The sequence below is a fragment of the Piliocolobus tephrosceles genome, chromosome 2 (assembly GCF_002776525.5).
Source record: "Piliocolobus tephrosceles isolate RC106 chromosome 2, ASM277652v3, whole genome shotgun sequence".
NCBI classification, from domain to species: Eukaryota; Metazoa; Chordata; class Mammalia; order Primates; family Cercopithecidae; genus Piliocolobus; species Piliocolobus tephrosceles.
This window is the reverse complement of record NC_045435.1, coordinates 566,574-586,809: the sequence shown is the minus strand read 5'-3', so window position 1 is coordinate 586,809 and position 20,236 is coordinate 566,574. Positions and strand designations below refer to the sequence as shown.

The window sequence follows — 20,236 nt, the reverse complement described above, 5'->3', positions numbered from 1 at the left end:
CTTTCTGTATCCTGAACTCTTGTCCAGTGTCCTGGTAGAATTGGGTCACACACGGACTCAATCGATCAGTGTGGACTTGAAGGATGAATGCAGGATTTCATTGAGTGGTGGAGGTGGCTCTCAGTGGGATGTATGGGGAGCTGGCAGCAGGGATGGAGTGGGAAGATGATCTTCCCCTGGAGCCTGGCCATCCAGCGGCCAAACTCCTCTTCCACCATCCCCAGCCAAACTCCTCTCAGTGTTCAGATGTTGCTCCTCTTCTCTATTTCTCTGCCACATTGTTCCACCATCCGACTGCTTGTCCCCTCCTCTCCTTGCCTGCTGGTCTGCTTCTGGAGCCTGGGGTTCAGGTTTATATGGGTATGGTAGTGGGGATGGTGGGCCAAAATGCAACTTTTGGGGATGAAAACAGGAATGCCTGTCCCCATTTAGGGCCGCTGGTCTCCAGGCTTGAGGGTGGGACCTTTTCCAGGCACCCACCCTCTTCTACCCAGTTTCTTCTGTTTGTATCAGTACCATGGGACATAAAGACAAGTAAAAGCATAGAAAGGCTTCCCACTTGTGTTCAAATTGCCTCGCTTTGTTGTTTAACCGTTTGAATGACAAGTCACATGAAACAAGATTATAAATTCCTGGAGGACAGGGGCCCATACATTCTTTTACAAGTAGATCCTACTTATGATGAGATTATTTCAGAAGATCAAATTATTAATTTTCAGTCCCTTCACCTCTGTAGAGCTCAGTTCTCATAGACACAGAACCACAATTCTCATCAGATTTCAAACTAGATATTGCAAACTTGATGACATTTCTCATTGTGTTTTAACTAACTTCCTGGGACTGAGGGAAGAGCTGCTTCTGCTTCAGTAAAACCCTTTGATGGCTCCCAAGGAGGTATGCCTAGGTATTACCAATTCCAGCCAGTGTCACCCAGAGGGTGGGGCCATTCCACTTTGTTCAGGGAGTAGGTAAAATGATAAGTATTTAACTGCTAAGTGTTTTTTGCATTGGTATTTAAAAAAATTTATTTCCTCTACTATTTTTCCAAAAGTCTACATTTAGTTATTTGTTACAATGAAAATGCACCTATCTTAACAGAGTGACTCCTTTCACTATCAGGTCAAGGAATGTCATCCTGCAATGACATTTACCAATTCCACACTAAGTAGATGGCCTGTTATTTGTAGTTATTAGCATGTTTTGGGGGCCAATAGAAAATACCCAAACTTTATTTGGCCATATGAATTATGTGTACATGAAGAGAAAATAGTTTTCACTGTTCTTGCCTCATGGAGTAGCATCTAAGTCAGTATCACTATGTGAAAATGAAATAGTGACGCTGTAGGGTGAATTGAAGACATAAGAAAAATCCTTGACTCATTTTATTAGTCATGCAACCTACCTTCACTGGAAGGATTCTTCAGCTTTTGTATCATCTGCTTCACTTTCCTTTTAAAGTCACTGGTGCTGTGAGCCTTCATCCTAATCACTGATGCACTCTGGCTCTCCTGAAGTCATAAGCTGGATTCTAGCTCAAGCTGCCTCTGTGCAGGTCACTTAAAACTTTAGTGTTTCTGTGGGGAAAAATGCCAAATTTTACTAATTTACTTCTCTAATTCAAATAAAACTGCATTCTTTGGGTTTTATATTTACAAAATTGGTGTTCCTGAAAGTTAATATTAACTTTCCATAGCAGACAGTTTATCTTTGTATTTTACCTTCTTAACCATTATTAGGTTATTTTCCTTCAGAAGGAGAAACTATATATGTTACCTTTATTTTCTTTTTTTTTTCTTCTGGGAATATGTTGAAAAATATTCAATTAGTTAAGATCCCAGGAAAAATACATGTATTAACTAAATATGTTCAAGAGATAACTTAGAAGGGTTATAGAAAGTAACCATTAGGTAAATGGATAGAGACCCTTTTGTATTTCATTTTCTACATTTCTTTTACACCCCCAATAGGAAAAATAGATTGTTGGTAAGGGCAATTATTTCTGTATTGTCTTATCTTTCAATAAGAAGGAATATAAGGGAACTGGCATTCTTCACTTAGTATATAGCCTATTGTTTTAGGATCTAAAATACATTCAGTATTGAAGATTTTGGGAGGCCTTTTCTGTTTTGATTTTTACTTTCATTTTTGCAAAGAATGGCGTAAATTATTAACTACATGAAAAATCTTAACAGAGTGTCTTTTTCCAGTTCTGTGAGTGAAGGGTCAGCAGTTAGCTTTGAAATTACTTATTTCAAAAAGACATAAAAATTAAGTTTTTAAAAAGAAGAACTTAGTTAATATATGAAATAAGGTGGCATTTTTAAGGAAGCCCACATTTATCTATACCCTTATTTTTTTATTCATTATTTAAAAATATATATCTAATTTTTCTCTAATTGGTATTTATTATACATGTAGATAAGGAAGATATGAAAGCAAGAAGGAACTTAGATACTAGATTAAATATGAGATTTGGGAAGGCCCATATTAATGATCTCTAGAGAGGAATTCAATTTTGTTTCTTATTTTGGCGTGTAAAATTTTGATCATTACAACATCTAGTCAGTAATGGAATGATTTTTGGCATAGCTTCTCTGAGAACACATCTTTTAAGATGTGTGTTTTTTAAGATACTATGTAGTAGTAAGATGATAGGTAATATTTCTGTACTTGTTGGCTTTGTGGCAATACTGTGCTTGATACAGAAAAGACAGCTACCATCTTTGAGGATGTTTGGGTGTGTAGATTAAACTGAGGTTTACCTTATGGGAAAATTTGGAGATAAAATGGTATGAGTGGGTAATTAGGTACTGCCTTAGGGCATCGCATTGAAGAGCAGAAATGCCCATTGTCAGAATGACAGCCTGGTTTTCTGATGTTAAAATGTGTAGGCATTTATTAGTTATGGAAAACTGCATTTGTACCCCATAAGTGGTTAGGATTTACAATTAAGAACATCTTGGAATTATATTTGGGTATCATTTGCCTGCAAATAATTCATCACCTTTACCATCTATCTGCTTTAATTAGATACTTTGCTTTGCATATATATTACAATTTAGGTAAAGTATCGTTTTCCGGTGTATTTTAATATGAGAATTAAGCAAGACCATAAACCAAGATAAGAAATTTCATTAAAATGTGTCATATCAAATTTCGCTTTGAAAAATTAAAACCTAGAATGTATACTCAGTAGAAGTAATGAAATGTATTTACCAGTGATAACAAGAAACATTGCCTTTCTTTTGGTTAAGACAGCATTTTCAGCAACAAAGCTGCTACAACTCTGTGGTGACTTGAGAAAAATTCAGTGCTGCCTTGTGGGATAAAATATCCAATATTCTTCTATCTTGCAAATAAACCTCATGATAGTAGCCTATATTTGAAAACTTTGCCATGAGGACTTTCTTTCTATAGTCATTTCTTCTTTAACTGACTCATTATACTATTATAAATTAGGGGATAAGACATTGCATTTTGAGGTACTGCACTATATCACTGTGAGTATAAACAAACACTCAAAAAGAGAGGGGAAATACTCTCCTACTAAATTTTTAAGGCATTATCCTACAACAAATGACCACTGTGTGTTCAGCCCTGGGCTGGGGCAGAATGGGAAACTCTCAGAGTCTCATTACTGCTTGAGAAAAGCCTTGCCTTTGTGTTCCTCTAATTGAGGCTGGAGCTCAAGCAGGAGGTGAAGTAACTTAGACTCGTACAGATGAAGATAAACCAGAGCATATGGCAAAGCTCACCAGTCTTGAGCATCACTAGTCTTTCTCCTCACTTATCTGCCATCTGCCCTCTCAAATGTTCGTTGTCTTCCTGTTTTTTAGCCCCCTTCTGCAAGCAGATTAAGAGACTGGATATACTCAAGATGAGAAGTTTTATGTGATGGTTTAAGGCACAGACTTTGGAGTTACATAAAGATGAATTTGAATCTTAGCCGTACGTACTTGGAACCATTGCTCAATCATTCTAAGCCTCAGTTGCTCCATCTGTGATATGGGGAAAATGATATTGCCTCAAGGGCATAGTGTAAGACTATGAGTATAACCAAAGCATCTTAAACAGTGCTTATCTTACTATAAATCTTGGCTGTAATAAAACTTGGTTATATTATACTTTCAGGAAAAGGTAATTATATTGATATGTTAAATCTCTGAGACATTTTCAATTGAAGCTTTTAGCCTGAGATTGTATAGTAAACAATTAAAAAGGAGTATTAGCTAATGGATAAGGCAGGTAGTAGGGGAAGAATCTTTTGTCAGTCCTTATAAGTTGTAATTGTAGTTTTACCTAAGCTGAGCCTAATGCTGTCTATTTTAATCATGTTGCCATTATTGAGCCAACTTCCATGTTCCCTTGCCTTCTTTCTTTAATGCTAGAACCTCTCCTTTGGTCTGTCTAAGTCCCAAGGATCTAGAACCTCTTTTCACAGCATTCACTCCCTTCCCATGAACCATCTCAGACCTCTCTCTGCCCTGTTCTTTGCAAGTAGTAATTCAGACCTCAAGATTTCTAGTCCAACTGGCACAGGCAGGTTTCTCTACATAATCTAGCACCCAAGATATCTGTGGGGACCTCAGACTAAAAGTGGGAGTCAGTTTCTGTGCATTGATAGTTTTTCAATAAGTGTTTACTGAGCACCTGCTTTGATAGCAGCATGTGTGGTTTGGGAGAAATCTGTCATTCTCTTAGAGGGTTAACAGTAGAGGATTTATGGGATGGAATACATGGACAGAAGACATTGGGATAGAGGAACTATAAGCAAATAAATCTCAAGTCTTGGGGAATAAGATCCGGGCAGACTTTACACATTTAACTCGTATAATATGTGGTGGCAGTCTGCATTGATCACAACTGATTGTAGATACTAGAGAACGAAGAATCAACTTAAAAAATAACAAAGACAGAATTTCAAATGTAAAAGAAAAAAGTTGATTAATAATACTACAGCAACCCTGTTGACATTCACAGAGAATACTTCATAGAATTTTGAGAAACCTGCATTACTAAATACCCCTATCTTTTATAAAACTCATATATAAGAGTTGAGAATAAAAGACACCTTGAGAGGTGGATATAGCTAAATGATTAGCCTCATATTGAAAACCTTCCAGGTCTTGATTTCAATTTATGTCTCAACAAAATTACAAATTACTACCTGTCATAAACCTTTTAAGCTTACTCACGCATGAGTCAGCTTTAACATTAACCAGCAATGTCGAATCTGTGAATACTAAGGGTCTGCTAAATTATTAAGACATTCATGTGACTAGCATACCCATATGTGTAATTATCTTGGAGAACAGTAACAATTATGTATCTCATTAAACAACTGCCTAATTAATGTTGTTGTAAATTTTGCCTGATTAGGATACAATCTTTATAGTTGCTGATCCTGAAACATGGTCGACCTCTCTCGTAACTATTTTAAAAAGTGAAAGGGAAATCAACCTTTGGTTCACAGTTTTAATAATATTATATTAATTCTTTTAGAGAGGTACTTAATAGATACGAGTGTAATATCCTATATGCCTTGAAGAATCCGTATTTTGTGAATCATATATGGTGGCCAGTTGTTCATGTGCTGCTCCTTTAGTGTGGAGAAATCATCTCTCTAGATTAGAAACTCAGTCATCCAAATAAGCAATTGGAGACTTTTTAATGGAGAAACTTCTGCATCAGGGACAGTCTGTAATAAAGTATTTATTAAGAATTTAATATGTACTTTTATCATAGCAGATTCCAGACTATGTCAATGACTTCTCAGTTTACTAAATCTCCCTACCCATGTTTCTCTAAAACGAAGTAATTATAATAAAATGACAAGTTAGAGTTTTTTTTAAAAAAAACTTTGAGTTGGAGTTTACATAATACCATGCCATATTTTAAGTGTACATTTTGATAAGCTTTGCCAAATGTATACATGGATGTAACCATTGTCCCTAGCAAGAACTTTTCCATCACCTGAAAAATTTCTCATGTATACCCTCCACCATCATCATTATCATCACTACCACCACCATCATCCCACACACCTCCTATCTCTGGCAACCACCGATGGGATTTCTATCTCAATATACTAGTCGTGCCATTTTTAAAGAACCTCACATGAATGGAATCCCACCCAGTGTGTTCTTTTGCATCCAGTTTCTTTTGCTCGGTATAATGTTTTTAAGATTCACCCATCTTATTGCATGAATAAACTTTCTTTTTTGCTGAGAAGTATTCCATTTTAAGAGTATACCAAAATTTTTTATATTCATTCACCTGTTGAGGACCATTTTGGTTTAAAGTTTTGGGATGTTGTGAAGAAAAGAAAAAACTTTTTCTCAGGCTGGAGTGCAGTGGCACAATCTGGGCTCACTGCAAGCTCCGCCCCCCAGGTTCACGCCATTCTCCTGCCTCAGCCTCATGTGTAGCTGGGACTACAGGCACCGGCCAGCACACCCAGCTAATTTCTTGTATTTTTAGTAGAGACAGGGTTTCACCGTGTTAGCCAGGATGGTCTCGATCTCCTGACTTTGTGATCCACCTGCCTCGGCCTCCCAAAGTGCTGGGATTACAGGCATGAGCCACTATGCCTGGCCTTTTCCTGCCTTCTTTTAAATTAGCTGAGGGATTTAGTATTTTTAGTATTTTTTAATTTAAAGCCTTATTTAGTCTATTGAATTATTAGCTGTACCACTTTGTTTTTACTGTTATCGTGATTTATCTAGAGTTTAGCATACACATTTTTAACTTACCACTATCTACCTTAATATTACATAATACTACTTCATATATATTAGATGAATTTTAATATACATTTCAATTTCTTTCCTTCTTTCCTTATCATCTTATGCATTTTATTTCTCCCTGTGTTATAAACCTGACAATATATTATTACTATTTTTGTTTTAAACCATAATGTGTCTTTTTTTAAAACTACAAACTGATAAAGTTATGTTCGAAGTCCGTATTCTTCAACCTGAATAACTTTTCCATAACATTTCTTATGGTACTGATAAAACAATTTTTTCTTTATTTCACTATTTTTTTTTTTTGGAAATGAAGTTTCATTCTTGTTTCCCAGGCTGGAGTGCAATGGCGTGGTCTCAGTTCACTGCAACCTCTGCCTCCCAGGTTCAAGTGATTCTCTGACCTTAGCCTCCCAAGTAGCTGGGATTATAGGCGCCTGCCACCACACCTGGCTAATTTTTTTGTATTTTTATTGAAGACAGGATTTTACCATGTTGACCAGGCTAGTCTCAAACTCCTGACCTGAGATGATCTGCCAACCTCAGCCTCCCAAAGTGCTGGGATTACAGGCATGAGCCACAATGCCCAGCCTATTTTTGAATATTTTGTGGGATATAGAATTCTAGTTTTTAAATTTTTTTTCATTTAGCACTTTAAAATTATAGTTTTATTGTCTTCTGTACTCTTTTTTTTTTTTCTAGTGAGAAGCCAATGATAATGCTTTATTTCTCTAATTGGACTATGTCTTGTTTTTCCCTCTAGCTACATCTTTGATTTTCTCTTTATTGTTAGTTTTTAGCAATTAGATTTTGAAAGGTATTAGAGTGGCTTTCTTTATGTTTACCATTTTGGGGGTTCATTGAGCTTCATAGAGTTGTAGGTTTATATATTTCATAAAATTTGATAAATTTTGGCAGTTCTTCAAATATTGTAGTTTTCCCTTCCTTCTGTGATTCCAGTTATACAAATGGTAGATTTTTTTTATATTATCTCACAGATTACTAAGGCTGTATTCAATTTTTTCAGCCTTTTTCGCTCTCTGTTCTTTTCTGCTGATAGTTTCTGCCTGAAGTACAGTGATTTTTTTCTTCTGCAGTGTCTACTCTGCTACTAAGGCGATCCAGTGACTTTTTCCATTTCAAATATTGTATTTTTTTCTAGCTCTAAAGTTCTTTTTGGTTATTTTTTATAGTTGTCAACTCTCATGTTTTGTTCATGTTTTCCTTTATAGCCTTAAACATATTTATAATAGCCATTTTAAAGTTTTTGTCTGCTAATTCCATCATATGTCATGTTATGCTTTGAAAACTCATGTTGAAATTTAATTGCCATTGTAATACTGTTGATCTAATCACCTTCTACCTTCATTAATAGATTAATACCATTATCTTTGAAGTGGGTTAGTTATCTCGAGACTCCAGCCCCACTTTTCTCTCTGCATTGTGTGCTTGCTTGGCCTTCTGCTTTCCACCATAGAATGATATAACATGAAGGCCTTTGCCAGATGCTGGCACCTTGATATTGAACTTCCCAGCCTTCATGAGCCAAATAAACTTCTATTGTTTATAAATTACCCAGTCTGTGGCATTCTGCTGTAGCAACACAAAACAGACTAAGACATGTTATTTCTGGTTTAGTTTCTATATACTTATTTTTTCTCACTTTTTTGTTTTATCATGGTCAGTACATTTTAATTGGATGCTGGACACTATGAATGTTGTGTTTTCATTTGTTTGAATTTTGCTCTTATTTCTTAATAAGAATTCAGTTATTTCTGGAAATCAGTTAATTTACTTCAAGATCAACCTGATCTTCTGGAAGTTTGTTTTTAAGTTTTGTTAGGATGGTTCTAGAATAGCCTATCTTCTAGAGCTGCTTTAACATTCTAAGGGGTGAACCTGGGTCTCTGCTGGATGTCTCACATGTTCAGTGAGGATGTTCTACTTCAGCTGGTTGGATCATAAGTGTCAATGAACTCTAATTAAGTTCTGTAATTGTTAAGATAATAGCTCCCTAGCAAATTTTCTTTCTCCAACAGTTATGCTTTGCTCTGTGGATGCCCAGCCTAGTATCCCGCCAGGGAACTCTCATGCAGATTTCTGGAACTTTTTCTGTGTGTGTCTTTCTCTTCTTCGGGACCCTCCCTGTTCCACAGATTTCAGTCACTTCAACTTTTCTGAATGCCGAACTCCGTCTCCCCAGTTCAGCAAGATCCTTTGCTTTTCTTGATTTTTTCTCTTCTTATGCCACCAAAAAAAAAAAAAAAATTATCAAAAGATAACACATGTGCGTGTGTGTGTGGATATTTTGTGTGTATGTATTTTTCCATTATCTGGGATCCCAGTCCTATACAACACAGTTGTCCAGTGTCTGAAAACTGTTGTTTTATGTATTTTGTCCCAATTTTCTATTAGTTTATGACAGGAAGATTAGTCTGGTATTAGTTCTCCATCATGACTGGAAGCAGAAGTAAAAATGTATCACTTGTCAGTATAAGGAAGAAGCATTAGGACAAGATATATCAATCAAATGAAACTTTTACAATGCCTTGTGGAGTTATAAGCAGAAGAGAGGGAAAATGACATCAGGTAGACACAGAGCACATGGTAGAGAATAAACTGAAGGAAGAAGTAGGAAGGTCATGGAAGAAAGACTCAGCAGAGAAAATCACTGGGTTTTCCATGATCCAGTAATTCCAGAAATCTCTTTGTTTAGGGTTGAATGAAAAATAATTTCAACAAGAATCCTAGGTATTAATCTAAAGTTCTGGTGGGTGGATAAAGAAAAGAGACACGATTCCCTGGTCAACAGTAGAACTGGGAGAATAACAGAAGCACAAATAGAAGTGAACTAAAAAGGAAAGGGTAATTATAAAATATTGTATTATTACTTGGATTCAGAGTTTCTTGACAGACATAGGAGAGCAGTATATAGTAATTTGTTCCTTTTTTTCTAAAGCATGACACAAGAATTCAGGCAGAATCAAAGTAATTAACATACTATGCATTCTTCATATACTCTGTACTCCATAAAAAACAGTGAGTGCACATTAAAATATTTAATTATGTCTAGTATGCAGTGAGTGGCAGTGGGAAATTACCCATGGATGTGACAGGGAAGCTGGGAAACTGCTTGAATTGGGAAGGCAGCAGTGGAAGATAGATCAGTTACATGTGAGGTGTGATGGAGGGTACTTAGTGTATCTTTACTCACAGCCTTAGGAACTGAAGGAAGATGGATGGTCCTTCAACAGGAAGGTGGTGAGTTTGAAGTATCTTGTCAAGGTGAGGTTTTCAGAGGTAGGGGCCTTTAAAAATTTAGGAAGTTGAAGTTTTAAAAGATATTATTGTTTCATTTTTAAGATAGGAGAATCTCGAACATGCTTGTATGCCAGGAGGAAGGAATCAGTGACAAGAAAAGTAAGAGAGTTGCAAGACAAGGAAATGATATGGAAGTTCTTGAAGGTGTGGGAATGATTTGTTGAAGTGGGGAGAAAACCTAAAAAAGAGTGAATCGGAGGCATAAGATGAGTCATTTTTGTGAACATCCAGGTCCCTTAAGATAATGGCCCGAACAGAATGGAGAAGAGAGTAACCTAGATGCCAAAGTCCTTGATGGGAAAGCTGTTATGACTATACAGGTGGTAGCTAAAAGGAGTTCTGCTCTCTCTAGGTTTCAGAAAATCCTGGAAGAGGTAGATACCAGTTGGTGATAGCAGTTAGAGGTAATGGGTTAGGGAAAAGTTTGAGAAGGTAGGAGTTTTAAAAGTAGTATTGTTTAAGGTTTACAAATTGCAGTGAGTTAGGGTAAAAGAGAAGTATGGTTCTAAGTAAGGAAGTACAGAGCTTTGGGGGATGAAATTTAAAGAGAAGAAGAAGATTAAAGAGACTTAAATTTGGCATCAGGGACAGTGGTTCCAAATGGAACTGTAGTTTGAAGGTTTTTTACTGCCAGAGCCAGGAGAGTGTTTAGGGTTATTTTATGTCCTGTGACAATAGCAACTTGAAATCTTAGTTCTGTCACCACTGAGAATAAACCTTAACAACTCTGAAAGCTTACTGGTAGGATTTTAAGTATTACCTATATGGAAACAGGATGAAATATAATACATATGAAAGAGGAGAGGCTCTGGTTTATTTGTTGGATCAGAGAAGGTAAAATGTTTACTAAGATAATAAATAAGATTCCAGATTCCAGATAGCCAACTAGATGCAGCAAGGAGGAACATCTGCTGCTGAGAGACAAGGACATTGGGAAGACTAGCACACTCTAGAAAATCTTCAGAGGGAAGGAATTGAGAGTGGATGGAGGGAGGACACTGGGACTGGGCTGAAGCGGGAGGAAGCTGGGAACTCTGCACAGGGTGGCTGAGCACCAGAACTTTTTCCTAACCCCCAATGACTCCTGGTGAAGGGGTGAGCTGAACAGTTGAGGAGTGAGCCTTGGACCTCTGGGATCCTAGCAGGAGGAGACCCAAAACCTCCACAGACACTTGAGCTGCTTAAAGAGGTGGCGGGGCAGCACTCCAGCCTGTGTGGAAACCAGAGGGTTTGGTGGGATAACAGCTACAGTGGAGTATGGCCAAGGGTGCCCATCTCCCAAGGCTTGCCGTGCTCCTCTAGGAGACTTTAGCCTTCGGGTGACTGTCGGATCTGGACAGAGCAGGGCAGTCTTGCCCTTGGGATGGGGCTAGTCTGATCTGAATGCTCCCCTCTCTTCTGGCCTCTCCCAGTCTGGCTGTGCATGCCTGCCGCACAACTTTGAATACCCAACCAGGGTGCTTCCTGGAGGACTGCATCATAGCTCCTTCACCAGCAGACTGTGCCCAGCTGTTGGAGAACTCCAGCAGACTGCCCTCCACTGACATGCACCAGCCCACCCACAGCCTCCCTGCACCACTTTGCCAGGACACACCCATACCCCCGTGACTCCCCTACTTCCTTGCCAGTGCATGCACATGGGCAGACCTCGCCTCCCCCACTGGCACACGTGTGACAACAAAAAAAGAAAACTGCAGGCCAATATCCTTGATGAACATAGATACAAAAATCCTCAACAAAATACCAGCAAACAAAATCCAGCAGGAAATCAAAAAACTAATCCACCACAACCTATTAGGCTTTATTCCTGGGATGCAAGGTTGGTTCAATATAATGGAACTCAGTAAATGTGATTCATCACATAAAACAGAACTAAAAACAAAACCACATGATCACCCCAATGGATGCAAGAAAGGCTTTTGATGAAAATCAACATCCCTTCATGTTAAAAACCCTTAATAAACTAAGCATTGAAGGAACATCCTTCAAAATATTATAATAAAAGCCATCTATGACAATTATAACTCACAACCAACATCATACTGGACAGGCAAAGGCTGGAAGCATTCCCCTTGAGAACTGGTACAAAACAAGGATACTCAGTCTCACCACTCCTATTCAACATAGTACTGGAAGGCCTGGCCAGAATAATCAGGCAAGATAAAGAAATAAAAGGCATCCAAATAGAGAGAGAGGAAGTCAAACCATCTGTTTGCAGATGATATGCTTCTTTACCTAAAAACTAGATAGCCTCTGCCCAAAGGTTCCTAGATCTGAAAAACAACTTCAGCAAAGTTTCAGGTGGCAAAATCAGTGCACAAAAATCAGTAGCATTCCTTTACATCGAGAACCTACAACCTGAGTGCCAGATGAAGAACACAATCCCATTCACAATAGCCACAAAAAGAATAAAATACCTAGGAGTATAGCTAACCAGGGAGGTGAAAGATCTGTATAACAAAAACTACAACACACTGTTTAAAGAAATCAAATGACATAAACAAATGGAAAAACATTTCTTGCTTATGGATAGCAAGAATCAGTGTTTTGAAAATGGCCATACTGCCCAAAGCAATTTACAGATTCAATGCTATTCCTAGCAAACTACCAATGACATTTCTCACAGAATTAGGGAAGAAAAAAAAATTTAAAAATTCACATGGAGCTCGTCACAGTGGATCACATTTGTAGTCCCAGCACTTTGGGAAGCCAAGGTGGGTGGATCACTTGAGGTCAGGAGTTCAGGACCAGCCTGGCCAACATGGTGAAACCCCATCTTTACTAAAAATACAAAAATTAGCCAGGCCATGATGGCACACCCCTGTAATCCCAGCTACTCAGGAGGCTGAGACACGAGAATCACTTGAACCTGGGAGGCGGAGGTTGCAGTCAGCTGAGATCATGCCTCTGTACTCCATCCTGGGTGAAAGAGCAAGACTATCTCAAAAAACAAAATGAAAAAATAAAATTTACATGGAACTTTAAAATTTCTCACAGAATTAGGAAAAACTGTTTTAAAATTCATATGGAACCAAAAAAGAGTTTGAATAGCCAAGGCAATCATAAGCAAAAAGAACAAAGCTAGAGGCATGTTATCCAACTTCAAACTGTATTATAAGGCTACAGTAACCAAAACAGCATAGTACTGGTACAAAAACAGGTAACAGACTAATATGACAGAATGGAGAGCCCAAAAATAAAGCTGTACAACTAACATCATCTGATCTTTGACAAAGTCAACAAAAAACAAGCAATGAGGAAAGGACTCTGTATTCAATAAATGGTGCTAGGGTAAATGGCTAGCCATATACAGAAAATCAAAACTGGACCCCTTCTTTACACATTATACAAAAAATCAACTCCTACCTATTGGATACTATGCCTGTTACCTGGGTGATGAAATAACCTGTACATTAGATCCCCATGATACACAATTAACCTATGTAACAAACCTGCACATGTACCCCTGAACTTAAAGTCAAAAACAAACCTGAAAAACTAGTGTTAACACTTTTGAAATTAGGGATGAAAGCCTCTGTGACTTTAGCAAATCAGGAGAGTGAATATGGATTATAACTCAATAGAAATTGCTGTAAGATAATACATGAAAGAGAAGTTGAAATACGTATTACAGATTGAGAGTAGCCCAAGACTTTCTAGGAAAAGATACAAGAATAATAGAATAACATATGCTGAGTATCCATCAAAGTATTATAGTTTTATTCAGTACATATATATTAGTCACCAAATATATGTACACTATTATTTAAGACACTTTTCAAACATAGATACTTTGTTAATTTTTTTTTTTAAATACCAAATCCTGTTGAGGACCTGGAGCAGCTGAGACTCTCATTCATTACTGATGGGAATAGAAAATGGTATAGATGCTTTGGGAGACAGTTTGGCAGTTTCTTAAAAAACTAAGCATATACCTCATGCCTATAATCCCAACGCTGTGGGAGGATCATTTGAGACCAGGAGTTTGAGATGAGCCTGGGCAATATAGCAATACCCTGTCTCTACAAAAAATAAATTTAAAAAATTAGCCAGGTGTGGTGATGTGTGCCTGGCTAATTCTTATCAGAGGTTAGATAGCCACACAGTGCAGAAACAGATACATAATGCTTTCCATAGCCCAGTTCCTAATTCAGGGCCTTTTCTAGGGTGGGTTGGGTCCTTGTCTGCATACACAATTTTATTACATATTAGATTACAAAAGTTACAATGATTTAATGATGAAGATTCAGAATATGGGGTAGAGAAAAGGAACTTACCCATTCACTTATTGTCCAATCAGTTCAAGTGAAGATTGTTTGTAGTGTCCAGGCACCATTTTTTCCTGTTCAAGTCTGAGAACTTTCTCTTCTTGTCCTTTATTGTCAAATGCACCACTTCTGGCTATTTAAAAAAAAAAAATCTTCTACCATGAGCAAAAGACAGCAATGTTATTATTACTCATAAAGCTGTGGCTCTTTAAAATCTGTTTGTATTGAAGCAGAATAGACAGATCATTTATCTCTGTAGTTCCCAAATACTATTAATACTTGTTATATTGTTACTTATGACACTGCATTACTGACTTCCAGAGACTTGAAAGTTGTTACCACATTTAATAGGTGATGACCAAATACAGGTCTTAACCCAGGGTGTTCAGCAAAGTGTGAATGATCATTTATTTTCTGGTCATGTTAAATTTACCATTTGGAATTTTAAATATAAGCATAGAACAGCACATCTTCCAACCAAATCTTCCCTTGAACTGTTGAGGCCATAAACACTGTGTTCCTAGAATATGCTCCCTTTCAGTGTTGAGTACCCCTGCTTTCCCCCACACTGCCACGAGGAATAGGCAAGGACCATATTGTTATCAGAGACTATGTTCAAGATTTCTTCTCCTTTTTTTTTTTTTTTTTTTTTAACTTTTCAAAATGAATGTACTACTGTTAAGGAATAGAAAGAACCACCAGAAATATTTGATTGCCCTCCATTTATCAGCTACTGTTTATTTCTTGGAAGCCAGGGTTGCTTAGAACATCACTTAAATTGTCTTTTTCTTCTACAAGTGTCAGACTTAGAAATTAAGTCACACTATTAGACATGAGGGACTGCTGAAGAAAATGGTATGAGCAGACTGTGGCATGTCTGTCAGAGTTTCCTTAATGCTGGTAAAAGAGGTAGTGGGTTATGATGGCTTCTACTGACTAGTCCTAAGAATCAACACAAATGTCTTTAGGTTTTATTATTGTAATAAAGGGAAACTTGAAGTGGGAGGAAATGAGATTGTAAATTGATTTTTTAAAGATATCCAGATACCACTTTTTAAAATACAGATTAACTCTTTCATGGCTTAGAAAATTCACACCCACCCCCTTTACAGAGAAGCTTCTGATTACACCACCTCTTGTCAAGTTAGATGCAGCAGTGAGTGATGTGAAATCATTTCTTAATTATCTATATTAATGGATGGAGAACAATAAACGGCAAAGAAACAAATGAAAATGCTGATTTTAATATAAGGTATTTTTTCCCAAGTCTAATTTCCTTTGACCGGGACCAGCTACATAATTCCTAAGGCACAGTGAAAAATGAAAATGTTGGTCCCCATGTTCAAAAATTAAGGCTGTCAAGACGGCATTATTAGGTGCCTAGAGAGGGGGTGAATGAGAGGCTCATCTTCACTGGGACATGGCCTCCAGGCACCTGCCGTATGCACCATGACTGTGGGCGTGTGCTCCTGAACCAATGCCCAGGCACCAGCCTGGGCCGAGGACAGCAGCAGTCACTGGAGAGGGGACACTGAGAGGGAGGCCACGTAGGACCTGGGGCAGCAAGATGGGGAAGCAGTGGCCAGGAACCACACAGATAGCAGGAGGCAGGGATGCCTGTGAGCCTAGCCTACAAGTCCCTGAAGCATGCTTTTTTGTCTCATTAGACCACTTACAACAGAAATTAATGGTGAAATTATTAAGAAATCTTAGATGGCAACTGCAAAGTATTAAAAGTATTAAACCCCAGGGGCCCTGTGTGATTGGCCATCTACCCATGACTGGCCCTGCCTTGGACAAACTTTTACCAGTGTTTACTGGTTAATATCACCCGATCACGTGGGAAGCACTGTAGAATTATGCTGACCTTGACAGGAGGAGTGAACATGTCACATAATTTGCAACATAGATAACCTTGACATAAGATATCAAGAATTGATGACAGTTTAGATTCCAATACATTCATTAGTGAACTATTCTTATTATTGCACAAACCCACACTAAGGTAGAGGGATGGAGGAGGATGACTATGTTAGTCTGTTCAGGCTTCTGTAACAAAACACTGTAAACTAGGTAGCTAACAAACAACAGAAATTTCTTATATTTCTGGAGGCTGGGAAGTCCAAGATCAAGGTATCAGCAGATTTAGTGTCTGGTAAGGGCCTTATTCCTGATAGATGGCTGTCTTCCCACTATAACTTCATAAGAAGGAAGGGAAGAACTCCGATCTCTTCAATCCCTTATAAGGGCACTAATCCCATTTATGACAGCTCCACCCTTACACCCTGTTCACCTCCCCAGGGCCCCCCCACCTTTTAGTACTTTCACATTGCCATTAGGTTTCAACATATGAATTTTGGGAGTGTACAAACATTCAGACCATTAGCAATGGCTAAGAAAGGCTCACTACTTACTGGAGTTGAAAGTTAACATTAGGGACTATAAAACAAGACAGTCGTGATATGTGCTACAATAGAGATAAAAACAAGAGCAATAGGAAAACTAGGAGTAAAGAGATTAACTTTGACGGAATGTGGACAAGCCTTGTGAAAAAAAAGAATGACTTCAGTCAGGCCATGTTGGCTAGGCAGAATTTCTACTCCCAGAGATTTGTCCTTCCAAACCAAAAGGGACAGTATGAGCAAAGATAGTGAAATGCAGAGCTTGTTGATAGATATGCCTGCATGTGGCATATCTGATTCAGGCATTATTTTATTAGATTGACTGAACATCTATTTTCCCGACACTAAAATGGAAGCAGGGATGTAAAAATACAGAATTTAGAATTAGACAAAGCCACATTTGAATCACTATTTACCATTTACCAGTTGTGTGACTGGAGACAACTTGCTTAACTAAGCCTCAGTTTTAGTCATCCATAAAATAAAGATACTAGTCTTGTTGAAGTATTAGGTGAGATAATATTTGTGAAACACTTCAGCCAGCACTCTCTATCTGGAAAAGGGTAAAAGCAAGTAGACTTATAATTGTGATAATAAATGCTATGAAGGCTCAGAAAAGGGTGGCTATCTCTGCTCAAGGGTGTTGTGCAAGGCTTCGTGAAAGAGGTGATATTTGAACTGAAGTCTGAAGGGTGAGTCATGTGTTTGTAAGCTGAGGAAAACTGAAAAAAATTCTTCCTAGGGTGAGGTTTGAAAATGAACTCCCTTTATAATCTGTGTGGGGTGAGGGTGTGGATAAGAATGGGAGAGTAGCAAGCAAGAAAAGGATGATCATATATCCTTCAAATCTATGTATAAGGACAAAAAAAATGTCTCATTAACCACCCCAAACCACTTTTACCTGATTCAAAATATCAGACTCTTCCACTGAGAAAAGACAGGAGACCTTCTGTGATGACTTCTCCCTCGTGTAAGATGTAAACCAGTTTGCATGAGAACTTCTGCAGCAGATGTTGTCTATGTTTTCTCTTTCTTTTTTTTTAAGACCGAGTCTTGGTTGCTCTGTAGCCCAGGCTGGAGTGCAGTGGCACGATCTTGGCTCACTGTAACCTCTGCTTCCCCAATTCAAACTCTTCTCCTGCCTCAGCCTCCCAAATAGCTGGGATTACAGGTGTGCACCACCACGCCCAGCTAATTTTTGTATTTTTAGTGGAGATGGGGTTTCACATGTTGATCAGGCTGGTCTCAAACTTCTGGCCTCAAGTTATCCATCCACCTGTCTCGGCCTCTCAAAGTGCTAGGATTACAGGCAAGAGCCACTGTGCCCAACCCTGTATTTTCTTCTTTCTAGAAGTCAAGAGCCAGGAGAGAGTGAGTGAAACTCTTAAAAAATATGGATGCTTTTCTTATTCTCATGTGGAACATTTTGCTTAGTTGGTAGACATTTATAACAAGACATGATTGGCTCTTTTAAAAATAGGAATCTTACTGGTTGATATGTTTGCCATATGTTTTACAGTGCATGTCTTTTTGTGTTTTCTTCCAGCCTGAACACTTGCCTTTGCAGACTCAGTTCAAAGAAAGAGAAGTTGGCCATCTTCAGCACTCTGTAAGTAACCATGTTGTGGCTATCAGCCCAGGTGGAGCTGGTAGCTAACATGCTTATTAAAATATCATTTAATTCTATACAAGTTCACTTTATTCATCTTTCCCCTATTTGAGTGTCTCTGCTAAGATCTGGTAGTCCTTGAATTTTACTCTTAGAAGTAATCAAGTTTTACGAAACCAATAACGAGCAGAAGAGTCTGTACCAGAGACACCACAGAACATCATGGGGGGTTCATTTTATAAGTGCTAGCTGTGGCAAGGTCAAGCCAGAAGGAAAGGTCAAGACAAGATGATATTTTTGGCAGAGTTTATTTTCAGTTTTATCAGGCATATGTTCAAATGCCAGTTCATTTTGCTGTGTCCTTTCCCCAGTTCCCCAGAGCTGAGTTGAGGTTTCTTTTGTTTAGTTGGTTTAATTCTCTGTATACCTCGTATGTTCATTTCAAGCTTGAGCCTTGCTTTAGAGGCTCCTGAGGTTTATAACCCTGTTCTTCTCCAGTTTACCTTAACTGATAGCAACTCCAGATTTCAAAATGTGAAACTGATCCCAGTCTCCATTAGTCACAATTTTGTATCTAGGAGCTACTACTATTCTTATTCAGGGTATTGTAAGCAACAAATGACTGAAAAATGTAAGTTGTTGAACTTACCTTGCCATTCAGTAGTTTTTGGGGTAGTGAATCAGGGACACTAAACTGTAATGAATTATATTCTTGCCTGTTTTTACCAGTGCTAGAAAAATGCAAACAGCTGCTCTGCTAATGTAAGCAATGTTTGAATTTTTAGAATGGACTAAATAGCAGGAGTTTTGACTATGAAGATGAGAATCCAGTTGGGGAAGATGGCATTCAGCAGATGTACCCCCTTTACAATCAGATGTGCTACCAAGACCGGAGCCCTGGCAAACATCATCAAAATAACGACCCTAAGAGAGTCTACGTCGACCCACGAGAGCATTATGTGTGATTTTTCTCTTTTTCCAATGGGCGTTATAACAAATGTTTATTCTTAGATTGGGGAGAGAAACTAAGGCCAATAGTTGTTTTACTGTCTCTCATATAGAACCGTCCCACTCTAAGGGTATTGGAAATCCTAATGAATGACGTAAAGCCAATAGCAAATTTCTTTTCTTCATTAAGGGTTCCTTAACCACCAGCTGTGTTTGTGAACTTGACTATAGCTTTGTGTGTTTCTGTGACGATGGTGTTTAACTGCTAACATTTGGCCTACAATGGCATTTTCATTTAACAGTACGGCATCTGCCTGTGATAACTGCAGTGATTCTCCAGAAAGAAAGGCCCCAGCTGGTACTATTAACCTCATTGGGTCTCAGCCATGCTAGCCTGTTCATCTGTAATTCACACGGGCATAAAAATGAGTTCAAAATCCATTTCACTAATTATTTAGCTGGGATTTGGATTTCCCTGACATGCTTAATACAATTACAATACCTGTGTACAAACAGAGGCCTGAGGAAAGAGGCAAAATTTGCTCTTCATCCAAACAGCAACAAAAGGCAGTTGAAACCTTCAAGCCTGTTGGTTGCTTTTAAACCCTCGTGTTATTATGATATATATTCCTTGTTGAACACTGAGGTCCTGAGGGATACATATCTCTTTCTGTTTTCTGCCTACTTTTGACTAGCTGTATGTAACAAAGGCTCTTCTTTTGCACTGTCACTGTTTCTACAATACTGTTCTTTACTAGCTAGATTAGCCTATTTTGCACCTATTAAATTCTAAAAACCTTCTTTAAATGATGTACAGCCTTTAACCTTGTTCCTCTTTTCTCTAGTATTGTACATGACAGGCTCAGCTTTCACTTCTGAAATTTCTTTCAAATGAATCCCAGCCACATAGTCTTTACCTCCCCTTCTGCATTCTTCAGACTA

General features: G+C 38.1%; 1 protein-coding gene across 2 annotated transcripts in view; it reads left to right on the top strand.

Annotated features, from left to right (window-relative positions):
• The window catches only part of LOC113219509 (nectin-3), a 118,741-nt gene extending 99,430 nt beyond the window's left edge, over nt 1-19,311 (top strand). For both annotated transcript variants that reach the window (XM_031935099.1, XM_026456893.1), the window contains exons 8-9: nt 18,284-18,346; nt 19,132-19,311. In XM_031935099.1, coding sequence (XP_031790959.1) covers nt 18,284-18,346; nt 19,132-19,311 — 243 coding nt within the window. The remainder of the gene's footprint in view (nt 1-18,283; nt 18,347-19,131) is intronic.
• The last annotated feature ends 925 nt before the right edge of the window (nt 19,312-20,236 follow it).